Consider the following 22554-nt stretch of genomic DNA (forward strand, 5'->3'; position numbering starts at 1 on the left):
TACAAAAATATATGGATTTATTTTTTTTTTATCCAAAAGTGCGCCTGGGTGGGGCATTGAGTGAGAAAGGAGGGCTGGAAACCAGAGAGGGCTTGGGAGTTGCCCAGACCCTCCCTGAGGTTGAGACCATGTTGGGAGGGAGGGGATGCAGGTTTGGCTGATGTTGGGAGGTGGGACCTGCAGAAGGGTAATGCTAGAATGCTTTGAGCTGCTGACAGCAGAAGGAACCACCTTGCATGACAGCCTGTAGAGAGACAGAAACAGATGTTGACAGGCCCAAGTCAAGAGTACGAACAGACATTATTAGGACCCCCTTGGCGCCCACTCTAAGACAGGGATTGCAAACTGAAGAAAACAGAGGGACCAAACAAATAAGGCAAGCCAATTGGACATTAAGAAATGATCAACAAGCAGGAGACTGAAGAAATGGGGACTATTTCAGATGAATGTTGGCTCTTGATAGCCAGACATTGTTGTCTTTTTTTTTTTTTTTCTTGAGAAGTTAGAATACTGAATATTTTGTGGTTCTATCTGGAGTTCGATGCTGGTAACTAACTCAGAGTTTGAAGAAGAAAAGAAGTGTTCTGAGAGCCAAAGACACATCTGGAGCTCTCAGTTGTTTTTTGTGTGTGCCATGGGGTGAAGTGAACTCCTTCAGCTTGGCTGCTGGCAGGAGGCCTAAGATGTCCTGGGCTTCTCAAATGATGGCTAGAATCTCAAACTCACTCTCCTCAAGGTGACATTATTCTCAGGATCCTCTGCAAAGGACTCAGAATCTGGGACAGAAGAGCTCCATAGTACTATAATGTCATCTAGCCCTCTCACTCTAGACCCTGCCTGGTCTAACCTCAAGCCTTCCTTTACTAGGTTAGACCTTTGCTCTTGACCATTCTTCTGTTCCCAGTCCATACCTACCTCCAAGTCTTCGGGAGAAAGTAAGACATCTCCTCTGCGTAGCCCAACAGGGCGCCATGGTCCATTTCATGCCTGCTGGATTCCATGGCTTCAAGTGACTCCCCTCCCAGAAGAGGAGGATGGGGGATGGTTTAGAAAATGGAACGGGGTTAGATGTGGCCATTCGTTGTTTAAAAAGTCCAGAGAATCCAGAGCCAACCAGTCCAGCTGGCAGCTGCTGACCCCAAGGCAAGAGGCCAAGGAGCCCAGCGCCTCCCTGGATGGCAGGTGGTAAAGCCTACCCCAGACAGGCCTAGGCCCAAGGCCAGGGTCAGTGGAATGTGTCTGACCCAGACTGGAAGCTGTGCTTCAGGAGGCTTGGGGTCAGGGGAGGAGCCTCTGGCGCTGGAGAGGGTCCCAGAGGATCAGGTTCCGAGGGATAGGGTGGTATCGTGGAAGGTCTCAGCTCTGAGGGGGTGGCCCCTATCTCCACTGTCCCAACACTGGCTGGACAGTGGACTACAGCGAGTGTAGTATTCTGGAGACCAGGTGGTGGTCCAGACATATGAGGAGAGATGCATGGTAGTCTCTGGTGGGGGCAAGGAAGGTCTGGGAGCCAAGCTGGACCAGCTGTGTGACTTGGGGGTCCCAGCCTGGCCTGTAAGAGACCCATCACTTGCCGCAGCTCCCGGCTCAGCTGAGACACTTCCTGATTGAGACGGGAGATCTGTTGAAAACATAGCAAAATGTCTCATGGATGCCTTAGCAGTAACCAGGTCACCCCTCATCCCCCACGCTACAGTTTACAAAATTCTTCAACCACTGTCGGCTCACAGCCACCTGGGAAGAAGAAAGAGCAGGAGCTATAATAGCCTATGAGTACCCCAATTTATTTCCAAAACGTTATTTGCAGCAGTGGATACTGCTGTTCCTATGTCTCTATTCCCTGGCTTTTTATGTATTTAATGTGTGTGTGTGTGTGTGTGTGTGTGTGTGTGTGTGTGTGTGTGCACTACTTGAGTGCAGGTGTTCTTCTTGGCCAGAAGTCAACATTGGATAACTTCCTTTTATTCTCTATGGTTTTGTTTGTTTGTTTGGTTTGGTTTTTGTTTGTTTTAAGACAGAGCCTCACTGGATGGTGGTGGCACACCCTTTTAATCCCAGAGGCTGGTGGATCTTTGTGAATTTGAGGCCAGCCTGGTTTAGAGTTCCAGGACAGGGGTGGGGGGGTGGGGGTGGGGAGACTGAGACAGAGTCCCTCACTGAACTTGGAGCTCACCAGCCACTTAGACTGGCTGACCGACATGTGTCCATGTGACTGTCCAAATCCCTTCCCCATCACCAGTGTTACAAACATGTAGCACTATGCCTGGCTTTCAGTGTGCACTAGGGGTCAGAACTCAGGCCTTTACGCCTGTGTGGCAGGCACTTTACCAATTAAGCCATCTTCCTGAGACTGTCTCAGATAGCTCAGGCTGGTCTCAAACTTGCCATGTAGGCAAGAATGGTCCTGAATTCTTGATCCTCCATTGCCTCTATCCCTGGAGTTTTGGGGTTACAGGCATGAGCCACTACACTTGGCTCTCTCTCTCTTGTATGAAATATAGAATAAAAATGCTCAGTCATAGCGTTGCTCTTAGCCTGTCACCCAAGTATCTTCATGAGTGATTTTTAGTGAGTACGGAATCCATTGAGAAACTTGTTAAAATGCAGAGTTCTTGGCCCCACCTGAGACAATCCAAACTGACAGAAGCCAGGGAACTTGTAATTTAAAGGGTAGTACTGATACAAACCTGGGTATGGGAATCACTGGCCTGGAGTTGAGGGAAGCCTGAGGCCATAAGCAGAAGGAGAACTTGCCAGTAACCTTGAATGGGAGAGAGCTCTAGGCCCTGCTCTGGCCCAGATGCTGCCTCTCTGGGCTGCAGGCTGTTTATCAGAACAGAGGGAAGGTGACTCCCAGGGGTTGAGTGTGGTAGCTGTGTGGCGACAGACAGTACTGGGATCCCTTGGGGAAGAAGTAGAGGCGGTGCCTAGCCTAGTCTAAGTATATAGAATATGGTCTCTTCCTGGCCAGTATTCAGCCATAAGGGCATAGGCTCTCTAAGCCTAAAAGTGCACGCACATGCACACACACACACACACACACACACACACTACATTTCCCAAGACTGGGTAAAGGTAAAAAGAGAAAGGACTTAAGCTTTGTGCATCAGACTTGTACTTGGTTGGACGGTTCCAGGCTGTAAATGGAGACCCAGTCGCAGGAGGGGGAGGTTTTAAGTGAATACTCAAGATGCAGTCGGACCCGGACCTGATGTGTGTGCACTCTTATCCTTACACTTCTGGGAAGGACATACTATTTTTCTATCATCTGTCTGTCTATCTATCTGTCTGTCTGTCTTTTCTTGCCTAGCCCTTTACCTGTCCTGAAACTCTGTAGACCTTGGACTCAGACATTGTCAGCCTCAACCTCTGCCTCCAGAGTGCTGGGATGTTTGTTTGTTTGTTTTTGTTTTTCAAGACAGGGTTTCTCTGTGTAGCCCTGGCTGTCCTGGATCTCACTTTGTAGACCAGGCTGGCCTCGAACTCAGAAATCCGCCTGCCTCTGCCTCCCAAGTGCTGGGACTAAAGGCGTGCGCCACCACCACCCAAGCACTGACAGATTATTTTTCTAACTTTTAGGTAAGTTAAGAGAAGCCCAGCATAGCTGTGGGACTTGCCCAGAGTAATTTAACTAGTGTGACTAACAGAACTCAGGACTCTGGATAGCTCTAGAACATGGCATGCTCTTCTCAGACCCCAAGACAATATTCCCCGGGATTGGAGGGGAAGAGCCAAGCCAAATTTACCTCTTGGTTCAGCCTGCAGACCTTTTCCTTCACCTCCTCTGCTGCCTCTGTGGCCAGTTCCCGGCTGAGCCTGGGGCCTGCGGGCAGAATGGGGCGAAGAGGTACAGATGAATCCATGGAGCGTGAATCCCCAAGTCCCCACACTTCTCTGTTGCCAAGGCAAGGAATAGAATGCTCTTGGTCCTTCAGAGAGGAGGGGTAGCCGACACCAGAGGCTGGGTTTGTGGCCCTGTGACTCCCCCAACCTCTGCTCTTCCTCCATGCCTGCCACTCTCCAGTTCTAGGCAGAGCTTCTTGGCATTCAAACACAGTGTCTCTTCTGTGCATGCCTTTAGATCTTTGAACAGTTGTTCCATTTTACCAAAGTGCCACGCTCTCCTGTCCTTTTTATTGTTGTTTTTTTTGTTTTGAGACAGGGTTTCTCTGTGTAGCCCTGGCTGTCCTGGAACTCACTTTTAGACCAGGCTGGCCTCGAACTCAGAAATCTGCCTGCCTCTTCCTCCCCGGTGCTGGGATTAAAGGTATGCGCCACCACTGCCCGTCTCCTGTCCTTTTTTAATTACGCTTATTTATTTACAGCTGTGTACAGGTGTGTCTCATGATGCCAGGACGACTTTCAGAAATCAGATCTCGCATTCCATCATACAGGTTCTAGGGATCACACTCAACCAGGCTTTACCATTGGACCATGTCAGTGTCTCCTTGCAATCTGTTTAAGAAGTAGCCAACCAGTCCTAGCACAAAGTCTTGCTCTCCTTCCTCCCTGTTGTAGAACTCGGCGCAGAATTCTAGAGTTGTTTATCTGTGTGCACAGGTATTGCTGCCCCCACCCCTAGCCCCCCGGATAAAATGTTGGCAGGATCTGAATTGGTTGTATGTTACTTTTGGCATGATCTAGTTTAACTGTGTACTCCTAGGATGGCAGGGAACACGTGTGATATGGAGTGGATGGGTAGATGGATGGATGGGTATGTGACAAGGTAGATGGATTGATGGGGACAAGTGGATAGACAGGTAAGTGGATGGATGGATGGATGGATGGATGGATGGATGGATGGATAAGTGGGTAGATATAGAAGTGGTTGTGATTTGAAGTCACTGCGGTTACTTACCTGAAGGGGGAGCCTGTGAGCGAGTTCTGGTGGGCTCTGGCCTCTTGCTGAAGCGGAATGTAGGAGCCTCAGCTGTGTTACTGGAGTCTTCAATGCCATCCACGATCCTGAGGGTAGAGGAGTGTTCGTCAGCACCATAGGGAGGGTGCGGGGCCAGAATAGAGTAGGCAGAGGGTCAATGAGGGCAGCAGAGGCAGGAAACTGGGGAAGAATAGTGGTCAAAGCAGAATGGGATTTGCAAGCTGTGGTTGGAAAGGCAGGGTTGGCAAATGGGGCAGAGACAGTAAGGAGCACTGGTTGGAACGCTGGGAATGGAGCCCAAAGAAGGTTCTGGAAGCCAGCAGGGATATGGGAAAGGCAAGGGAGGCTGGCATCTCACCGGGGACTGAGGTCCGGAGGTCCAAATGTTCCCAGTGGGGGAATGAGGAGCTGGGGGGGCTTCCAGGCAGCAGAGCCCCTGGGGGGGCCGTGCGGGGAGGGACTCTGACCCCGGCCAGCCAGGGCAGGGGAAGGAGTTGGGGACAGGGAAGGAGAGGAGACAAGGGCTGAGAATGGGGGCAGCTCCTCGCCCAAAAGGCTGACCAGGGACCCCCGAGGTCGTGCTGGACTGAGGTTGGGCAGCAGGTGGGGCCGACGGGGCTTGGAACCAGCCCCAGGCTCCGTGCCACCCTCGGTTTCTGTGATGGATGGCAGAGTCTTGTCTGAGGAGGAACCAAGAGTGTCGGAGCGTGCCTGTGAGAAGAGGGAGGAGCATCAGTTGTTACTGGAAAGTAGACGCAGGACCCTTCACTGGGATGCGACCTTCAGCACAGTACCCAATCCTGATCGATCCCCGGTCCCTTTTCCCTGTGGCAGAGGAGCTAAGGAAAGCTGCCCTGCCACCCAACCTCTCCACAGAACAACCCCACCCCACCCAGAAATGCAGATACCTGGGAGAGACGAGGAGACCGTGAGAAGCGGCCGAGGCCCTGTGGAGACAGTGGGGATTCAAGCTGACTCCTATCTCTCCACTCCTCTGATACAGCCCCTCCTCTAGCGAACAGTGTTAAGAGATTGAGTACATGGGACCACCTACTCCACCTCAGAGGAATTCAGAATGACAAACTGAGCCCCAAAGTAGCAAAAGACCTAAGGTCATCACATCACATCAGCCTAAAACAAGAGTGGGAACCACTGGGACAATAGCAGGGGAAAGGAACTTTGATGGTGGTGGGGGTGGGGGGTGTGTGTTGCATCACTTCAGAAAGAGACCTAAAAGAAGGGGTCATTCATAAAGATAAGACAAGGCTAAGAGGTACCAGGCAATAGTAGAAGGCTGTGAGAGATTGGCCAGGGGCTGGCTGGGTGAGGCCCAAGTGGAGTGGAGTGGGAAGATAGTATATATGAAGCAATAGAAGGAGGTAGTTGGAGTTAAGGTGATGTTTTTAGGGAGGAGAGAGCTGTAAGAGGGTAGCTGTTCTGAAGGAAGGAACCTCAGTGGGGGGTGGCAGCCATATGTCGTCTACATACATTGTTTTCAGAACCTTGGCGCAGGTTGAAGGTTAGGTCCCGGGGTAGGCCAGCCCGGAAGGCAGCTGCATATTCCGGATACAGCCGCAGGACCTCCGCCAGCCCTCGGCTGCTCAGCTGCTGCAGGCCACAGTAAGTCAGAGCTTTCACATCGGCGCTGGTCTTCAGCACACAGCTGGGGCCTGCCCCTGACCCAGGCTCCTGTCCCAACTCAGGGATGTCTGCCCCAATCAAGTCCCCCTTCCCTGTGGGTAGAGGAAAGGGACAGTCAACTGGGATGAAGGGAATATCGGTAGGAGATGGTCCATACATCTGAGAGATGATGGTCAGAGTACTTAAGGATGGTTGAAGGGAGTTAGTGCATTGGAAGAGGGAGTCAGGGAACTTGTAAGAGGCCTATGGAGAGTGGTAGGTGAGGCTGGGCAGCAGCCAGTGGAAGATGTCTATAGTGCTGGAGAAACGACCAATAGAATTGGATGATCAATAAAGAATGGTCAGAGGGGTCAGTTGAACAGTAAAGGCCAACAGGTTTTAGAGTCGTTTGGGGACAGGTCAATGGAACTGGAAGATGATGCAATAGAAAAGGAGGCGTTGGAGTGAATGACAGCCACTGATGGAGGGCCCGTGGGTTAAAGGGTGGCCAAACAGGGCAGAGCGGGAGGAAGGGCCTAGGGGGAACTGAAAGGATTAAGGAAGAATACTCAGTAGGCATTCTAGGTACTAGTTAGAGGTCTCCCACCCCCAGAACCCCAGGCTATCCCCCAAGGCCTCCGGAGAAGATCTTAGGATGGACAGTGTGAGGTAGGGGGGGTTCTCACCCAGGATGGCCAGCACCATGTTGTCCCGGAGCACCTCAAGCGAGCCAGAGCAGACGTAGTAGTGTGCCTGGAGGGCATCCCCACGGCGTAACAGGTACTCCCCAGGAGCACAGAAGGAGGTCTTGATGTGCAAGGAGAGGGCCCGCAGGCAGCCCCTGCTAGCCGCTCCAAACAGAGGCAGCTGCAGGATCTCCCTGTTCAGGTGCATAGCAATGTCAGCACGCAGCTCATCCGGGAAGTCACGCAGTAACTGTCAGAAGAGGCGGAGGTTACTCTGACCACCCCCTTGCCAGTCACTGCTCAAGTCTACAAAAGAGTTGGGCTGTCCCCAAGGCAAGGGTGCCAACTTGCCTTCTCTTTGAAATTACTCACTGGACCTTAGGGAGACTCCTTGCCTAGCCTCAATTTCCCTTACTATGTTGATCACCAAATCTAACTGCTGGTACCGCATGTAGTTGCACACACTGAGCAGCTCATAGATTCTGATGGCTCAATTCTATACAGTCAGTTCTATACAGTCAGGAGTCATCCGTGGTGTTCAATTCTATACAGTCAGGAGTAATCTGTGGTGGGTCAGACCTCAACTGGGAATTGGCAAAGTAGCAACCAATCACCTTTGTTCCTATGTTTCTGGGGGCTTTGGAACCTTTTTTTTTTTCACCTCTGGGCCTCAGTATCCCTATCTGTAAAATGCAGACTCGTGCTAGGTCTTGAATGTTACCAATGGAGATACATTTCCCTCATAAAACCACAGAGCCCCTCGGCAACTCTGTCTTGCTGATCTCTTCCTTGTTCCCCCTGGGCCCCTGGAAGGGACTCCCTCTCAGTTTTGCTCCCTCATTTCTAGCGTTCCTTCCTCATTCCTTCCCCAGCCTTCTTGAATAGCCAATCCCCTCACTCACTTCTCATGTCTACATCTTCCCACCTGCCACATCATGGTAACCAGACCCTCTCTTCCCCACCATTCATGCCTGAAAGCCCTAACATTGCATTCACGTGTATATCTACAACTAACTACCTGATGGACAATGCATCGCCTGATGGCTTAGCCCTGGACACTCCCCTTCATCCCTAGGCTCAGTTTTCCTCCTAGGTGCCTTCATCTCATCCCTTGACCCCAAGCCAGACCAGGGTAGCACTGTGAGCTGCTCTCTTGCAACCAACTAGAACTTGCCTGCTCTTGTGGATCCTTTCCTGGCAAATGCTTCCCATCTGCTTCCTCCTCCACCCTCTTTGACGCACCCGTTCTTAGAGATCTGACAGGATAAAACTGCAAACTCAAGGCTATCTGCTCTTGGGGCTGCAGCTGCTGAGCACCAACTCTGGCACTGCACCCCTCCCAGCACAGCCTCCGCTCTCTGGAGCTCACTTTACTACTTTCATATCCTTGAGCTCGTTTGCTCTACTTTACCAGCACTCAGGAACCTAGGTTGCTTCTTCTTCTTCTTCTTCTTCTTCTTCTTTTTTTTTTTTTTTTTTTTTTTTAGCCTGGAATGGTCTTATGGTAGACTGATTCTCTTGACCATCTTCCTTGTCCCCTCTGCCATCTTCCTTGTCCCTCTGGGCTCAGACACAATGAGGGCCCTACTTCAGGAACTCACTCCTGCATGGTTCCAATCATTACGTGTTTCTCTATACCGGGCTCCCTCTCCCACTTCTCTTGGGGTCTCCTTTAGGGCCGAGGCTGCCTATAATCATCTCTAGCTACTGCCCCATTCTCCACTGGGATCAGTACATAAGAGCGAGCAGAGAAGGATGGCTTAACTCACTCTAGTACTGGGGGAAACGGTGAAGACTACCACAACGGAGAAACTGAGGCCCAGAGAAGGCAAGGTGTCCACTCAAGTCCAGACTCAAGCATTTCTGCTTCCTTTCAACCTCCACGTTCAAGCACCAAAGAGAGGGATTTGGATTTGGCTGGGTGTTCGTCCTTGCTGAGAGCCCTGTGCCTCCTTACAACCCGGTTGCCTCTGTTCCACGCCTGGAGAGGCACTAGCCCTTCCCTACTGCACCGCCACCGTGGCAGGAGCCCCTGCTCAGCGCTACCTCGTTGGCATCGATGCCGCTGTTGACTGCCCACGTCGTCTGGAAGTACTCGAGCATGCGCTGCTTGAGTGGGCGGGGCAGGCGATGCACTCGGATGAAGTCCTTGAGATCCTTCATGCGGCTGTGGTAGAGCGAGCGTCGGGAGTACATGCGCTGGATGATGGCTGTGACATTCCCAAACACCACTGCGTGCATCAGCGCTACAGAGGTGGCAACCCAGAGGATCAGAGGCGCTCACCGCACATTTGCTCCTTGTGCTCCCCGAATCACCCTGCCTTGGATAGGGGCGTCTCAGAGGTTCTGGGGGAGCACAGGAGAGCTAGCACAGGAGCCCGCTAGCTTTCCTGTGAGTACAACTAGCAATCGAAGCAGGGGAAGTAGGTGGCAATCCTTAGATGGGGCACACCCAAACTCCTCTCTCATCACCCGCTTGGCCATGACCTTGGGTATTTTTACTCCTTGAAAGAGATCACAACTGTTGATGGGCACAGTCATGGGCAGCGAATATGAATGAACACGTGACTGTGTGGACTTGGGTGGGCACCTTCCTTTCTCTGAGCCTTATCTCCCTGTGCACAAGCCCGGATTCACAGGCTCCCCGCAAATAGTGGGTCTGGCCTCACCGCCTATGAGCATCGTGCAGATGGAGAAGATCTTCTCAGCGTCTGTGTTGGCACACACGTTGCCGAAGCCTACACTGGTGAGGCTGCTCAGCGTGAAGTACAGCGCAGCGATGTAGGCACTGCGCCGAGATGGTCCACCTGCCGAGCCATTGACATAAGGCTCCTCCAACCGCTTGCCCAGCTCATGCAACCAACCTGTGATGAGGGCGAGGGAAGAAATCATGGCTACACAAGCGCTGGAGAACCCATTTCCCTGATCTGCCTATTTGGCCTTGGATACATATTTACAGAGGAGAAGGGCAGTTTGTAGCGCCTGAGACAGGAAATGTGCTGAGCAGCTGTGACTGGGCCTGGAGGCCAGGTACTGCCTACCGTTGACTCCAAGGCTACCCACTCCATACACTGTTGACCACAGAGGCCCCTTCAACTCTCTGGTATGTTACTGTGTGTTTCCTTTGTGCGTGTGTGTGTGTGTGTGTGTGTGTGTGTGTGTGTGTTGTAGGGAAAACGCTGAGATCTGAGCCAGCCAGGGCTGTCCCTGCCATCACCCGTTAACAATGTCAAGGGGAAACGAAAACAAACCATTACAAGTGGAAGGCAAGCTACAGAAGTGTATTAGAAACCACAGCAGGGCTGGGCAATGGTGGCGCACGCCTTTAATCCCAGCACTTGGAAGGCAGAGGCAGGAGGATTTCTGAGTTTGAGGCCAGCCTGGTCTACAGAGTGAGTTCCAGGACAGCCAAAAAAAAGAAAGAAACTATAGCAGGTTGGGGTGGGGGAGGAGCATGGATCTTAGGGACAGAACTCTCTTAGAACATGGTACTTTTTGACTGAGAGAATAGAAAATTCACCTTGGGGAAAGAAAGGAACCCAGGCCTCTCAGGGAGAAACATGTACAGGCCCATAGTGAGAAATCAGCGGTTACTAGGTCCAGGAGGGCAGCTAGTGTTCACGGTCTGTACAGGAGAAGACAGTGGGGACACAGCTCACACAGGCCTGCCTCAGACACATGGCCACAGCATGGAGTTCGAGGGCAGTGACGAGATTATGTAAGGGCCTGGGTAGAACCAGGGTGGGTCAATGTCTATTATGTTTTAAAATTATTATTACAGATTTACTTATTTTCAACGTATATGAGTGTTTGCAAACGTGTTATGTATAAACCCAAGTAGACACAGGGAATGGGTCAGTGTCTACTACTTTTTAAAATTATTATTATAGATTTCTTTTTAATGTGTACGAGTGTTAGTCAACATGTTATGCATTTGTACCGTGTGTGTGCGCGCGCGCGTGTGTGTGTGTGTGTGTGTGTGTCCATCCATCTGTCCGTCTGCCTGTCTGTCTGTCGCTTGCACAGGTCAGAAGAGGGCAGTAGATCCACTGTGAGCTACCTATCATAAGGGTGCTGGGAACTGAACCCAAGTCCTCTGCAAGGTCAACAAGTGCTCTTGACCCGTGAGCCCATTGTAGGAGTCATGGAGAGAGGAAGGTGGGTTAGACTGGACAGGGTGGGAGAGCTGGAGGGACCATGCCAGATCCAAGTGGCGGGTCAGTGTGGGCTGACGGAGTGGGAGGTGTCGAGAACAGCACCTAGGATCTGACCTACTTTCCAAGGAGACACTGAGGGCCTGGGTCTGCCTCCTCCTTGACAGTGGCTCCATTAATTGTGTCTAAGGAGGACTTGATGGCATCGAGCTGACGAACTATAAAATAAGCTCTTTCTAAATAGGCCTTTATACATGCTGCTTTCTCTGTCCAAAATACCCTCTCTCTATCAATGACTTTCTCCTCTCACTGGTCTTGGTCTCGTTCCCAGCTAGGCTGAAAGTTGCCCCCTAGGTAGAGCCCTTGTCTCCAAACCAGTGTCTCCACACTTGATCTCCACAGGGCATCTTATCAGATGGCTGGAGGACTATGGGATGAGGAAGTGTCCAGTGCCAGTAGCATCCATTTGGGGATAGGAGAGGTTGAGAGGTAGCAACCAGGGGGAAAAGTCTGGGGCTGGTGGCTCACCAATGTCCCAGAGCAGTGGATCATTGGCCTCCATCTCCCGGCGCCCGATGACATACCAGACGCAGGCCATCCAATGAGCAAGGAGGGCAAAGACGGACATGAGCAGCGTGAGCACCACTGCACTGCACTGTGAGTACCGCTCTAACTTCTGCAGCAGCCGCAGCAGCCGCAGGAGCCGCACGGTTTTCAGCAGATGTACCAGTGAGGTCTGCAGGAGGGCAGCGAGGGAAGGCTGTTAGCAGGCACACTTCCCCAGAGCTCTCACACAGCCCCACCCCCATCCCTGCTGTCCTGAGAAAGTGACTTTAAAATGCATCAGGAGAGAATAATTAACTTAGCCACTGAGGACTTCTTTTGCATTGTTCCACCACTATGCCAGGCATTTATAGTCCTCATTAAAATAAGCAAAACAACCTTCCAAGTCTTTGGGCCAGTTATCATCCCGGACCCTGGATTGCTGATGAATGAACCACATAGGGCTCACAGACACAAGTGACTTGCTCCAAGGTCAGAGACCAGGGAAATAACAGAGCTATAACTCAGACTCAAGATGAAGGGCACCAAAGTCCATTTGGGACTAAGCTGCCTCCTAGCATTAGTAGGTGATACAGGTGCAAGCCCCCGTCAGAGCTGGCAGAGAGCAGGTGAACTGAATGGATGATCTATGGAAGATCCCTGCTCAGAGCCCTGCTGTCCTAGAAACCATCAAGCAGGCGTCAGAAAGTGTACCGAATGGAATGGGGTCAGATAAGGGGCCTGAGAACTACCAAAGGTTACAGGCTTTTCTGCTTGTAGGTCAGCTACAGGTGAGAAGGAAGGCAGGGCTGGGGGACACTTGCTTTGAGCTAGAGGTTGATGGAGCCCTGGTGTCTAGCCAGGGTCCTGTAAACATCTGTTAGTTCTGCTATGGGGAAAGGGATGCAGGGATCAAACCCAGGACCTTATACATTCTACACAAGTCTGTCTGTCTGTCTCTTTCTCTTTCTTTCTGCATATCTCCAAATGTTCTGGTTTTGTTCTAATTATTAACACTTCAATTAGGCCTTCTAATAAATATGGCAAACAAGGAGTAGCCATACTCCTTACACACACACACACACACACACACACACACACAGCTTATCAGCTAGAGCTATAGACTCTAGGGCTTGATATGAAGGCCCTCACCACACTGGCATTACACTGCTCCAGAACCACCTCACGACAGACGGGGCTAGAAAGGAGGAGGCCCTGGCTCCCCAACACAGATCTTCTCTAAGGCAACTAAACACACCAACCATCGGCCTGCACCTTTAAGGATCCTTCTCTCATTGTCCTTTGGCCCGAACGCTGTGGGGAGCATGGCTCCTTTAACGTGTCTGCTCCTCTATTTCTGTTCTCAGGCTTCCAATGTTTCTCCTCGTCTCCCCTAAGCCATACATTTGGAGATCCTGCTTATCCGGCAAGCAGGTCGTATATGGGAAAGAATACGAGACCGGGAGTCTGGAGACCTAGTTCTGACAGAGCTATCAGAGCAACATTTAAAAAGAGACGGGAGAACTGATGCTGAAGGATTCCACATGTGTGAAAGTACAGTAGCGATCTGTAACGTACTCCCGAAGGCAAGAGAGGAGAGGGGACATCCTCTCCCCATCCTGAGAGGAGGGGCTGGTGGCTCTCTGCAGCACAGCTGCCTGCTTGGCTGACTATCTCATGGGCATAGAGGCATGGGTACAAGCCGAGGACAGGTAGTCTTCTCTGAACGGCTAGGATCTCAGGGCAGACTTACACACACACACACACACACACACACACACACACACACACACACACACACACACACATGCACGCACACACGCACGTGTGTAGGAACATGCACACACATGTGCACAACCAGGAGAGGGGCCCACAGCCCGTTGGCGGCTAGTTAAATCCGGCTTCGTGTAGGTGGTTTCCTGCTATAGCTGAGTGCGGCAGGGAGAGCACACAGGAAAACTGGTCTCCACCTCACCTCCCCCACCATGGCAAGGGGGCTTGGGGACACAGGGCAACACTGCCTCACCTTGGACTAGAAAAGACCTACTGTCTGGCTGGCCTCCATATCGACCACTCTGGGCATTTCCAGGCAGTCCCAAGTGAAGACAAGGGTGCAGGTACACTCCCCAGCCCCTGACTCCCTGGTTGCCTTACTACACTCTTTCTCTGGAGTCTCATCCTTTGCTAGCCAAATCCTGTTCATTCTTGGAGGCCTGGCTCCATTCCCACCTCCCCCAGGAACAGTTCCTTCCCAGACCACCCCAGCCCCTGCCCAGCTGGGATGATGCTTCTGCCCCCAGGTGCTGGCCTGATTTCAGAATGTTTTTGCATACATTGGTGTTCCAGCCCAGATCTCCAAGGCCAGCCCAGACCTGTGCAGCATTGACCATGCAGCGACTGGCGTCTCCCATTCAGCGATTCTGTGTCTAATGTCCCTCCTCCATCATTCCTGCCTGTCTCACCAATCTGAGGGGGGCTCTGAGGGCCAGTTCCTTGTCTCTTTCTACCACTGACCAGACCCCATATAGTGTTTGCAGACAGCTAAATGCTCATCAGTTGTTTGTGAAATAAAAAAAATGTGAAAAGTACCACTCAGCTGGCGGCAGACCAATGCCGCCTTGGTAGCCATAGTTAGCATTCGGTTCTCTCAGCTTCCCTCAAAGACTGTGAGCTGAGTTCTCCAAGAGCATAGACCCTTTGGGTTCCTTCCCAGTGCCTGGCTCAGAGCTATGCCCATGGCAGGGTCTAAGGAACACCTATCTGCATATGAATTGATAGGACTGTAACTGGGTTTGTGGATGCTCCTCTCATGGGAGAGACTGGGTTGGAGTTCAGATGCTAGGATGTATGGTGGGATGGGGGGGTGTCACTTACCACAGTGATGTTGAAGACATACAGCAGATCAAAGGGCAAAGCAGCAATGAGGTCTACAAAGAACCAGGTGGCCAGATAGTGGAGGCCAATGGACCGAGGAGCCGAAATCACCTGGCCAGACTGGGACACGTAGGTGGTGCGGAAGTTCAAGATGATGTCTGAGGAATGCAAGAGACGGTTGCTAGGGACCATAGCCTGAACTCTCAGGTCAGGTAGCTAATGAATGGGGCAAGCTAGGAGGCCCAGAATGGAGGAGGAGGCAAACTGAAGAAAGCTGAAACTCTTGGATGATCTATAGGAAGGAAAGGCCACAAGGCTGAAGGCTGCAGGGCACTGGGTACCACAGGAGTTACAGGGTCTGGGCGGTAAACCTCCTCCCCCTCTGAGAGCATACTCACTCCTCACTAGGCCCCTAGAGCTCAGAACTACAAAAAGAAGACTATTCAAGCTAAGGAAGGGCTCAGCAGACCCAGAATGGAGGGAGGGTTCCCCCCCCCCCAGCCCACCCTCCAGGTTGGTAGAGCAGAGGGTCTGACCCAGGATGAAGAGCATTTCCACAGCGATGTCACTGACAAGGGTGTGTCGGGAAGTGATGGGGGTGTCGTCATCACCCGCGAAGCAGACGTTGTAGGGGACAGTGACCGCGACGTAGAATGTGGCGAGGAGGATGAGACCATCCCAGACAGCCTTGGGGATGCTGTAGTGGAGGAGGAGGCAGCGGGAGCCCCCCACAGAGGCCACCTTGTACTCGGGCACTGATGGTTTTGGCTCAAACAGGTTCTAAAGGGAGAGGGGTAGTGGTTGGGGACACTTAGGGGAAAGAAACGTTGAGGCTGAGGAGGGAAGGGAGAGTCTGGGGATAGGGAAAGGGTGAAGGTTGGTATTGCAAGGGTAGCCAGAAAGGAAATGGAAGATATGGGGCTTGGGGGCCGGGAATTCTCAGGTCAGCATCTGTACCATGCTAGAGCTCAGGTTTCTTTTTGTAGCTCTTCCCTTTGACACCTTTTCTTCTTTTCCTTTTCTTATGCTGGGGACCTAACCCAGAGGCTGTGTTTTGAGGCAGGCACTCTATCACTCAATTAAATCTCCACAAAACACCCTCAGGTGGCTTCTAAAGAAATCGTGCTTTATCAGCAGCATTTACATGGACTGACTCTTGCCTCTCGCCCTACTTGAAGATCGGCTGATGAAGGCTCATAACTTCTTTGTAGTGCTTTCTGAGTTCTAGGGACCTAGTGAGGGATGAGCATGCCCTCACAGGGAGGAAGTTAGCTCTGCTGACCCAATTCCTATGGCCTATAACAGACTTGAGAAGCAGATGGGGGACTCATCACCTGGTTTGGTCAGGAACCTTGGAAGGGATGCTAGGTCCACAATAGGGGCTTTCTTCCTAGGACCACAGCAGCTTGTGAGTTCATCCCTTATGATACAGCCTTTACCCTGGGAAGGGGGCCGGGAAGGAGGGATCGGGAGGATTACTGCTAGAGCCCCACCCCCTGTGACATCACCAGAGCAATGTCAATCACCTACCGAAGAAGGGATTGGTAGGGGGCACTGTCAATCACCTACTGAAGAAAAGGAGGGATTGGTAGGGGGCACACATGATGAAGCAGAAAGTAGTATGTGGGAAATGGGCGAGTAGAGGAGCAAGCCAGCAGAGGGAGAATGAACCAACAGGGAAGTAAGGTTGGAGGATATGAGAATCGCCATCGGGGATGGAACTCACACTGTTGGCCTTCACACTGCTCTGGCCCCGGCGACCAAAGTGGCCAGTCAACCGGTGTAGGACAGTCCGGTTCTGCCTCTTCGTGGACCTAAGTCTTGAGCTAGTTCCTCTCCTCCCAAGAGAGTTTTCTGTTGGGGGGAGGGGGGAAATAAAATGAACGGAGATAAGTTGGAGTGTATCCTAAGAGTGCAGTCCACTGTGACCCAGACCTGTAGTTACCGTGATTATTGTCCCCATGGATTCCTGGTGAGCCAAGTCCTGGGCCTCCACTCTGAGAGATGTCCTTGAAGGAAAATAGGAAAAGCACAACCTCCCCCATCTCATTCTTGATGGGCATCATGTCCAGAAGACACCAGAAGGCTGAGCCTGGGAGGTGGAGAGAGATTGTGAGAGAGAGAGAGAGAGAGAGAGGTGAGAGAGGTGCATGAGCATCCCCGTTCAGGCCTTTGGTCCTCCTAGGTTTCTCAGTGGCTTTGGTGAAGGTTTAGAGCTGGGAGACACCCCCCCCCCCCAGCCCCAAGAGAACTGTCATCTGGTCCCTTCACTTTCCAAATGGAGAGACCAAGGCCCAGAAAGGATCTTAGTTCTACAGGCAACTTGTAGCCATGGAAGGATAAGCCCCTCAGCTTCTCTGTGCCTAGCAGACTCTGCTGGGTGAAGCCTGGGATTTGGGCAGATGTCAGGCAAAGCCAGATCAGGCTCTTTACCATCCTTTCGGTAAAAGCAGATTTCAGTTCGGTGTTCTTGGTGGCCCTCCAGGGCTTTTTGCAACCGTTGCAGGGCTGGTTCACTGGTCTCTGGGCCATAGAGGAACCGACAGCTACAGGTTTTCTGCATGACCTCGGTGCGGCCGTAGCCTGTGAGCTCACAGAAGCCGTCAGAGCAGTAGACGATGGGAAAACCCCGTGGGCCCTGTGCATTGGCCAGAAGGAAGTTGCTGTCTACAGGAGGGAGAAGTCAAGGTCAGGGCCAAGCCAAGAAGGGAGCTAACCTCGACATGAACAACAGTTCCCTCAAGTCATGGACAGAGACCAGAGAGCTAGAAGCTTCCGGGTGGTACCTAATCTCCCTCTGAGATGTTCTGAAATGAGCAGAAGGCACACAACAAGGGTGGCCCGGAGTCCATGAAGGGCTAGAGAAGGAACCCCAATGAGGCCGTGTGGTTCATGCTCCTACCTTCAAGCTGGAGAAGTGTGACTGCAGAAAGCAACTAAGAATGGAAAGGGCAGGGACTCCAGCACTCACTTCTACCACCTCATAATGTGGCCATACATAATGTGGCTTAAGGCCTCAGCTTTCTTATCTGCAAAGTGGGACACAATGTGCCTTTCCCTCCTGGATATGGGGTGTATCAGGTAACTTGGGAAGGAGGGCCTGCTGGCACTTAGAAGATTCTCCCCCACTCCCAATTCACTCAATTTTGGAAGCACATCCTTGGATACTACCCCAGCATCCTCTTTTAATGAGCAAGGACAAAGATTCTGATGATGTCACACTCTCTTATTGTTAAACCAAAAGGCAGAAAAATTTCCAAACTCATAAATGTGCTTAAAGTAAGGGAAAGACTGTGGAAGACACATCCCTCTTTCTTGCCTTCCAGGAAATGCCGACTTTTTGATATATATATATATATATATATATATATTTTTTTTTTAAGGAGTTTCAAAGGATCTGTTCCTTATGCGCAAAGTCAAACTGGAGAAGACATTGAGGTGTGAGCTGCAGCCACCCCAGCACCAGAACCTGAGTTGGCTCCCTCTAGTTTCAGTGGATTAGAGGTTTGGGGGTGGAGGGACACGCAGAGATAGGTTTAGTTGATGAGGTAGGAGGCACAAACAGTCCAAGGACCCTAGGAGAGGGTACTGTCAGGGGATGGGGTGTCTGATCGGGACACTGAGGGTTCCTAGGAAGCACTGGGTCCTGGGCACAGCCTACTTCTTCCATCCCAGGGCCCGTTGCCTCGGTGATTGGCGCTATGGAAACAAGAGAGGTTGGGGGGGGGGGTAGGGCCCTGGAGGCTCGGTTTCCGCCCTCGGCTACCGCTCCCCCACCCTCCTAATGCCGGCCAGGGTTTCGAAAAGGGACAAAGGAAGACCTAGGGGTTCCAGAGTTGGGAATGGCGGGAGAAGAGGCGGGGAAGGAGCTGTGCGGCTGTCCAGGGTGCTGAACTTCGGAACCCAGCTCAGGTGGGCTAGCAGGGAGTTTTCTCGTTCTCAAGTACTTGCCCCCGCTTTGCCTCGCCCACCTCACACAAAGATATCTCATGATTTGGGGGCGCGTGACCTTAATGCGGTTAGGTCTTGCCGAAGTCTGTTCTCTCTCTTTTCTGGGGCAGAGGCAGCTGCAGTCACCAGAGCACTTTGTCCCATCTCCACACCACAGATACCTCTATACACACTCCCAGCTCAGCTCTGCCCTGGTGTGGGTGGCTCCCAAGGCCCCTCCTCCGTCTTGTGGCACAAAGAGCCGCTTTTGCCTTGAGTCACACCCCCTAACCTTCCCCTCCACCCTCGGCGCTTCATGTCTTGATCTCCACTCTCAAGGGTTCTGCACCCCGTTTCTTTGCCACGGTTTTAGGAGATCCAGCACTCCATTCTCTCTCCTCTGATCTCACCACATCCAGATACCCACCCTGTCCCAAGGAGACTTGACCCAGCCGGCCCAACTCACGCGTGCCGTCAAAGCGGGTGGCGATGGTGTCCAGAAAGGTGTTTTGCGGGGCCAGCAACCCCTTCATGACCGGCATGGCCCCGGGTACGGATTCGAGGCGTTGCGCGGGCTGCGTTCAGCGCGGCCTGGCCGGAGGGGGCGCGCTACCGGCGGGGCCGGGGCGCCCCATGCGCCGGCCTGCCTCCTCCCCTCCTCTCGCCGCCGCTGCCTGTGTGCTCTGAACCTGTTAGTTCTAAGCTCTGCTCCGCAGCACTTCGAGAGCCGCCACCCCCACCCCGCCCCACCTCCCCACGGGTCAGGTTTTCCCCGGAGGGCTCGGCCCGCGCCCACCACGTGGCTCCGCACCGGGAGGGGCCGCCAGAGACACCCGAAGCCCTCCTCTGTGGCCCTCCTCCCAGAGGGGAGCGGCCCACGCGTGTCTCTTGGGGAGAGACTCGGAGACACGCCCACCATCCAGGCTTGAGGTGATGAAGTGGGACTGGAACGGTAGCCACGCCCTTCTTTCAGGGTGATCACGCCCCTACGCGTGGTTCCCTGGCTGCTCCAGTAGCTCCACCCCACGGGTTTCCCCGCGCGGCCCACGCTGCGACTGGTGTCTGGTTGACAGTGCCTCCTGCTGGAATTGGGATATTTTTCTTTCTTCCTTCCTTCCTTCCTTCCTTCCTTCCTTCCTTCCTTCCTTTCTTTCTTTCTTTCTTTCTTTCTTTCTTTCTTTCTTTTAAAAGGTTGTTTCATTTATATATTTTTGCATTTGTGTGTGTGTGTACATTTCTGTTCCAGTAGTGCAGATATGGAGGTCAGAGGCCAACTTTCTGAAGTCGGTTCTCTCACTTTGTGGGTCCCTAGGATGGAACTCAGTTCTTCAGTCTTGACAGCAAGATCTTTGTCCACTGAACCATCTTGCTGGCCCTGCTGTCTCTACTTTAGGATTTTACATTACTGTTGTAGGACTGCTACAGCAACGGGACACCGAATGTTGGCTTAAACGATTTTGGGATCTGGAAATCTGAGTTCAAGGTCAACTCAGGGCTGGATTCCTCTGAAGGCTGTGAAGAAGAGTCTCTTTCTTCCATACTCTCCCCTAGCTTCTCCCTTGGCTGGTGACCTGTGGCATTTCTTAGCTAGTGGGTACATTGCCCTGGTCTTTATTTCCATGTTCACGTGAGTTCTTCCTGTTTCTCCTAATCCCCTGTGTACCCTAATCCCCCCACCCCCACCCCGTTGTTGTTGTTGTTTTTTAAGAACACTACTTATACTGGATTACAGGTCTACCATACTCTGCTCCTGTCTCATTTTAGCTGACAACATTGGCAAGGTCACTTTCTAAATGCTGGGGGTGGGGTGGAGTGGGTTAATATTGCAGCGTGTGAATTTGGGGGAAGCACACTTCAACCTGCAATAGGCACCTTTGGCTGGAGCAGGAGACAAATCTTTGCCCATTCTCTGCTTAAAACCATCCCCAGACTTCTCATTCTATACAACAAGGTGTAACATCTGCTGCTCCTATGCAATGGCTGCACAAACTTACCCACCTCCTTCCCAGTGTGGCATTGCTCACACACCACGGTACAGTGGACCACACTATGGATGCTCTGGGAGGCTCCTCATGAAAGCTCAGATGCCTTGCTTCTTCTGCAGCCTTACATCCAGCCCTTGCCAGGTGGACTCTGTGCCCTTGTATTGGACCTCTCTGTGTAGGTCCCTATTATAAAACAGTGGGGGCTGAGGATGTAGCAGTCGATAGAGTGATTGCTTAATTAATATATATGAAGCTCCGGGATCAGTCCTCCAGCATTTGCATAAAGGAGGCGTGGTGGAGCACACTTGCAGTATCAACACCACCGGGGAAATAGAGGGTAGTAAGATCGGGTCATTTAAGTATAAGGTCATGCTGATCTTTCCAGGGCAACCGAGGATACCCTGTTTCTAAATAAATAAAGTAGGTAGTAGAACAACATGAGGGCACATCGGTACCTCATTTCCACCCTCCCAAATGTGTAGCACACACCCCAGGACTGCAAGGTTCCTTGCTGGATTCTTCCCGACCAAATAAGTATTTGCAATGAGAAACACAAGCTGCTTCCAGGCCCTAGACTCGTCACAATTCTCAAGATGCTTTCCCGCCCCCTGGAGGCCTGAACTTGACACACAGAAACATAGATTAGTCACACCAACAGAGAATCGTCTTTATTGCCATTTACCAAGAGACTGACAGCGGCGAGCAGAGGGGGAAGTTTGGATCAGGACAAGGATAGAAGATGGGTTCAGACTCCGGACCCTCCCCGGGGTGCTAAAGCGGTGGTAGTTACGGTCGGACAGCCGCGACCAGAGCAGGGATGTGGCTCTAGCTCTGCGCCTGCGCGGCGGCCCATGGTCAGGATGCCAGCTGCGTGGTTACCGTTGGCCTGAAGGAGGCGCTGCAGCCGTCCCTGGAGGCCTGGAGGTCCAGGCCGCCGCTTTCCCAGAGTCAGGATACCCGCAGCGTGGTTGCCAGCTCCGTGCAACAGTTCGTAGAGACGGCAGGAACACGTCTTCTGGCGACAGCAGTCGGGCAGAGGCTGTGCGTCCACCCCAAGCGACAGCAGCGCCGGCGGCAGCAGTAGCAGCAGCAGCAGCGTCACGGCGGCCCAGGGAACCTAAAGGGGGACAGAGACAAGGTGCAAATGGGTTTCACTCCACACAGCCAGTTGGCTCTGAACCTCTTGTTGCCATAGATCCTGCTAGGCTGTCATTGGGTTTCCTGCGGCTGGCTCCTTTGTCAATTCATCCTTCAATACACAACTGAGCCTTATCGTCTTCGAAACCTTCATAGGCTTCTCTGGGGTAGAAGAAGTTTGTCCTGTGCAAACATATTTAAAGGCTTGACTCTCCACCCACAGACAGGTGCTTCTAAGTCTGTCTGCACCAAACTTACTAGCCCTTCCCTCCACACACAGCAGGTTTGTTCCTTTGCTGGGGAAACTGTACATTGTGGCTTTGATCTAGTTTCTCACCCCCTTGGGATAGCCCTTCCTCACCTACAAACCAGGCATAAAATCATCCCTACTACCCTGTTGAGTGCAAGACATAACTGACAAGCACAGAGAACATCGGAAATACAAGAACTCATTAAACGTGAGCTCCCACACAATGGCGTACCCAGTGTTAACCAAGGAGGCAGGTTGCCAAGAACCCACCCATACTCCTCTCTCAGTGCTACACGCTAGAAAGAGCATATGAGCCCAGTCCTCGGCAAGCACTATCATGGCCTCAGTAGTCTGATGATTTATGTCCCTGTTTCTGGCTCTTTACCTTTGTAGAAGGAAAGTTCATGGTGCCTGGAGCTCAGGGGAAAGTAATCTGGAGAGATGATCTCTTCAGTGCAGTGGTCCAAATACCCAAGAAGTCTGAGGCCGTCGTCTT

The 22554-nt window shown here is 52.1% G+C and overlaps 2 protein-coding genes across 3 annotated transcripts; both read right to left on the minus strand.

The window, feature by feature from the left end:
* Positions 1-19738, minus strand: Kcnh4 (potassium voltage-gated channel, subfamily H (eag-related), member 4). 2 transcript variants are annotated; one of them, XM_006533646.4, is made up of 17 exons: positions 19153-19738; positions 17190-17423; positions 16702-16848; positions 16483-16610; positions 15293-15536; positions 14757-14914; positions 11868-12075; positions 9855-10049; positions 9232-9431; positions 7186-7435; positions 6368-6612; positions 5788-5826; positions 5441-5590; positions 4859-4965; positions 3747-3823; positions 916-1621; positions 1-244 (listed from the first exon to the last, which is right to left on the minus strand). In XM_006533646.4, the coding sequence occupies exons 1-14, from the start codon at positions 19226-19228 to the stop codon at positions 4948-4950; spliced, it is 2292 nt and encodes a 763-aa protein (XP_006533709.1). In that variant the 5' UTR covers positions 19229-19738; the 3' UTR covers positions 1-244; positions 916-1621; positions 3747-3823; positions 4859-4947. The 2 variants fall into 2 exon arrangements, with proteins under 2 accessions (XP_006533709.1, NP_001074663.1); NM_001081194.2 differs by having other exon boundaries at positions 5238-5590; positions 19153-19401.
* A 1577-nt stretch (positions 19739-21315) lies between these two features.
* Positions 21316-22554, minus strand: Hcrt (hypocretin). Its single transcript, NM_010410.2, has 2 exons — positions 22444-22554; positions 21316-21788 (listed from the first exon to the last, which is right to left on the minus strand). Exons 1-2 carry the CDS (start codon positions 22462-22464, stop codon positions 21417-21419), a joined length of 393 nt encoding a protein of 130 aa, NP_034540.1. The 5' UTR covers positions 22465-22554; the 3' UTR covers positions 21316-21416.

Source organism: Mus musculus, chromosome 11 (assembly GCF_000001635.26).
Source record: "Mus musculus strain C57BL/6J chromosome 11, GRCm38.p6 C57BL/6J".
Lineage (NCBI taxonomy): Eukaryota > Metazoa > Chordata > Mammalia > Rodentia > Muridae > Mus > Mus musculus.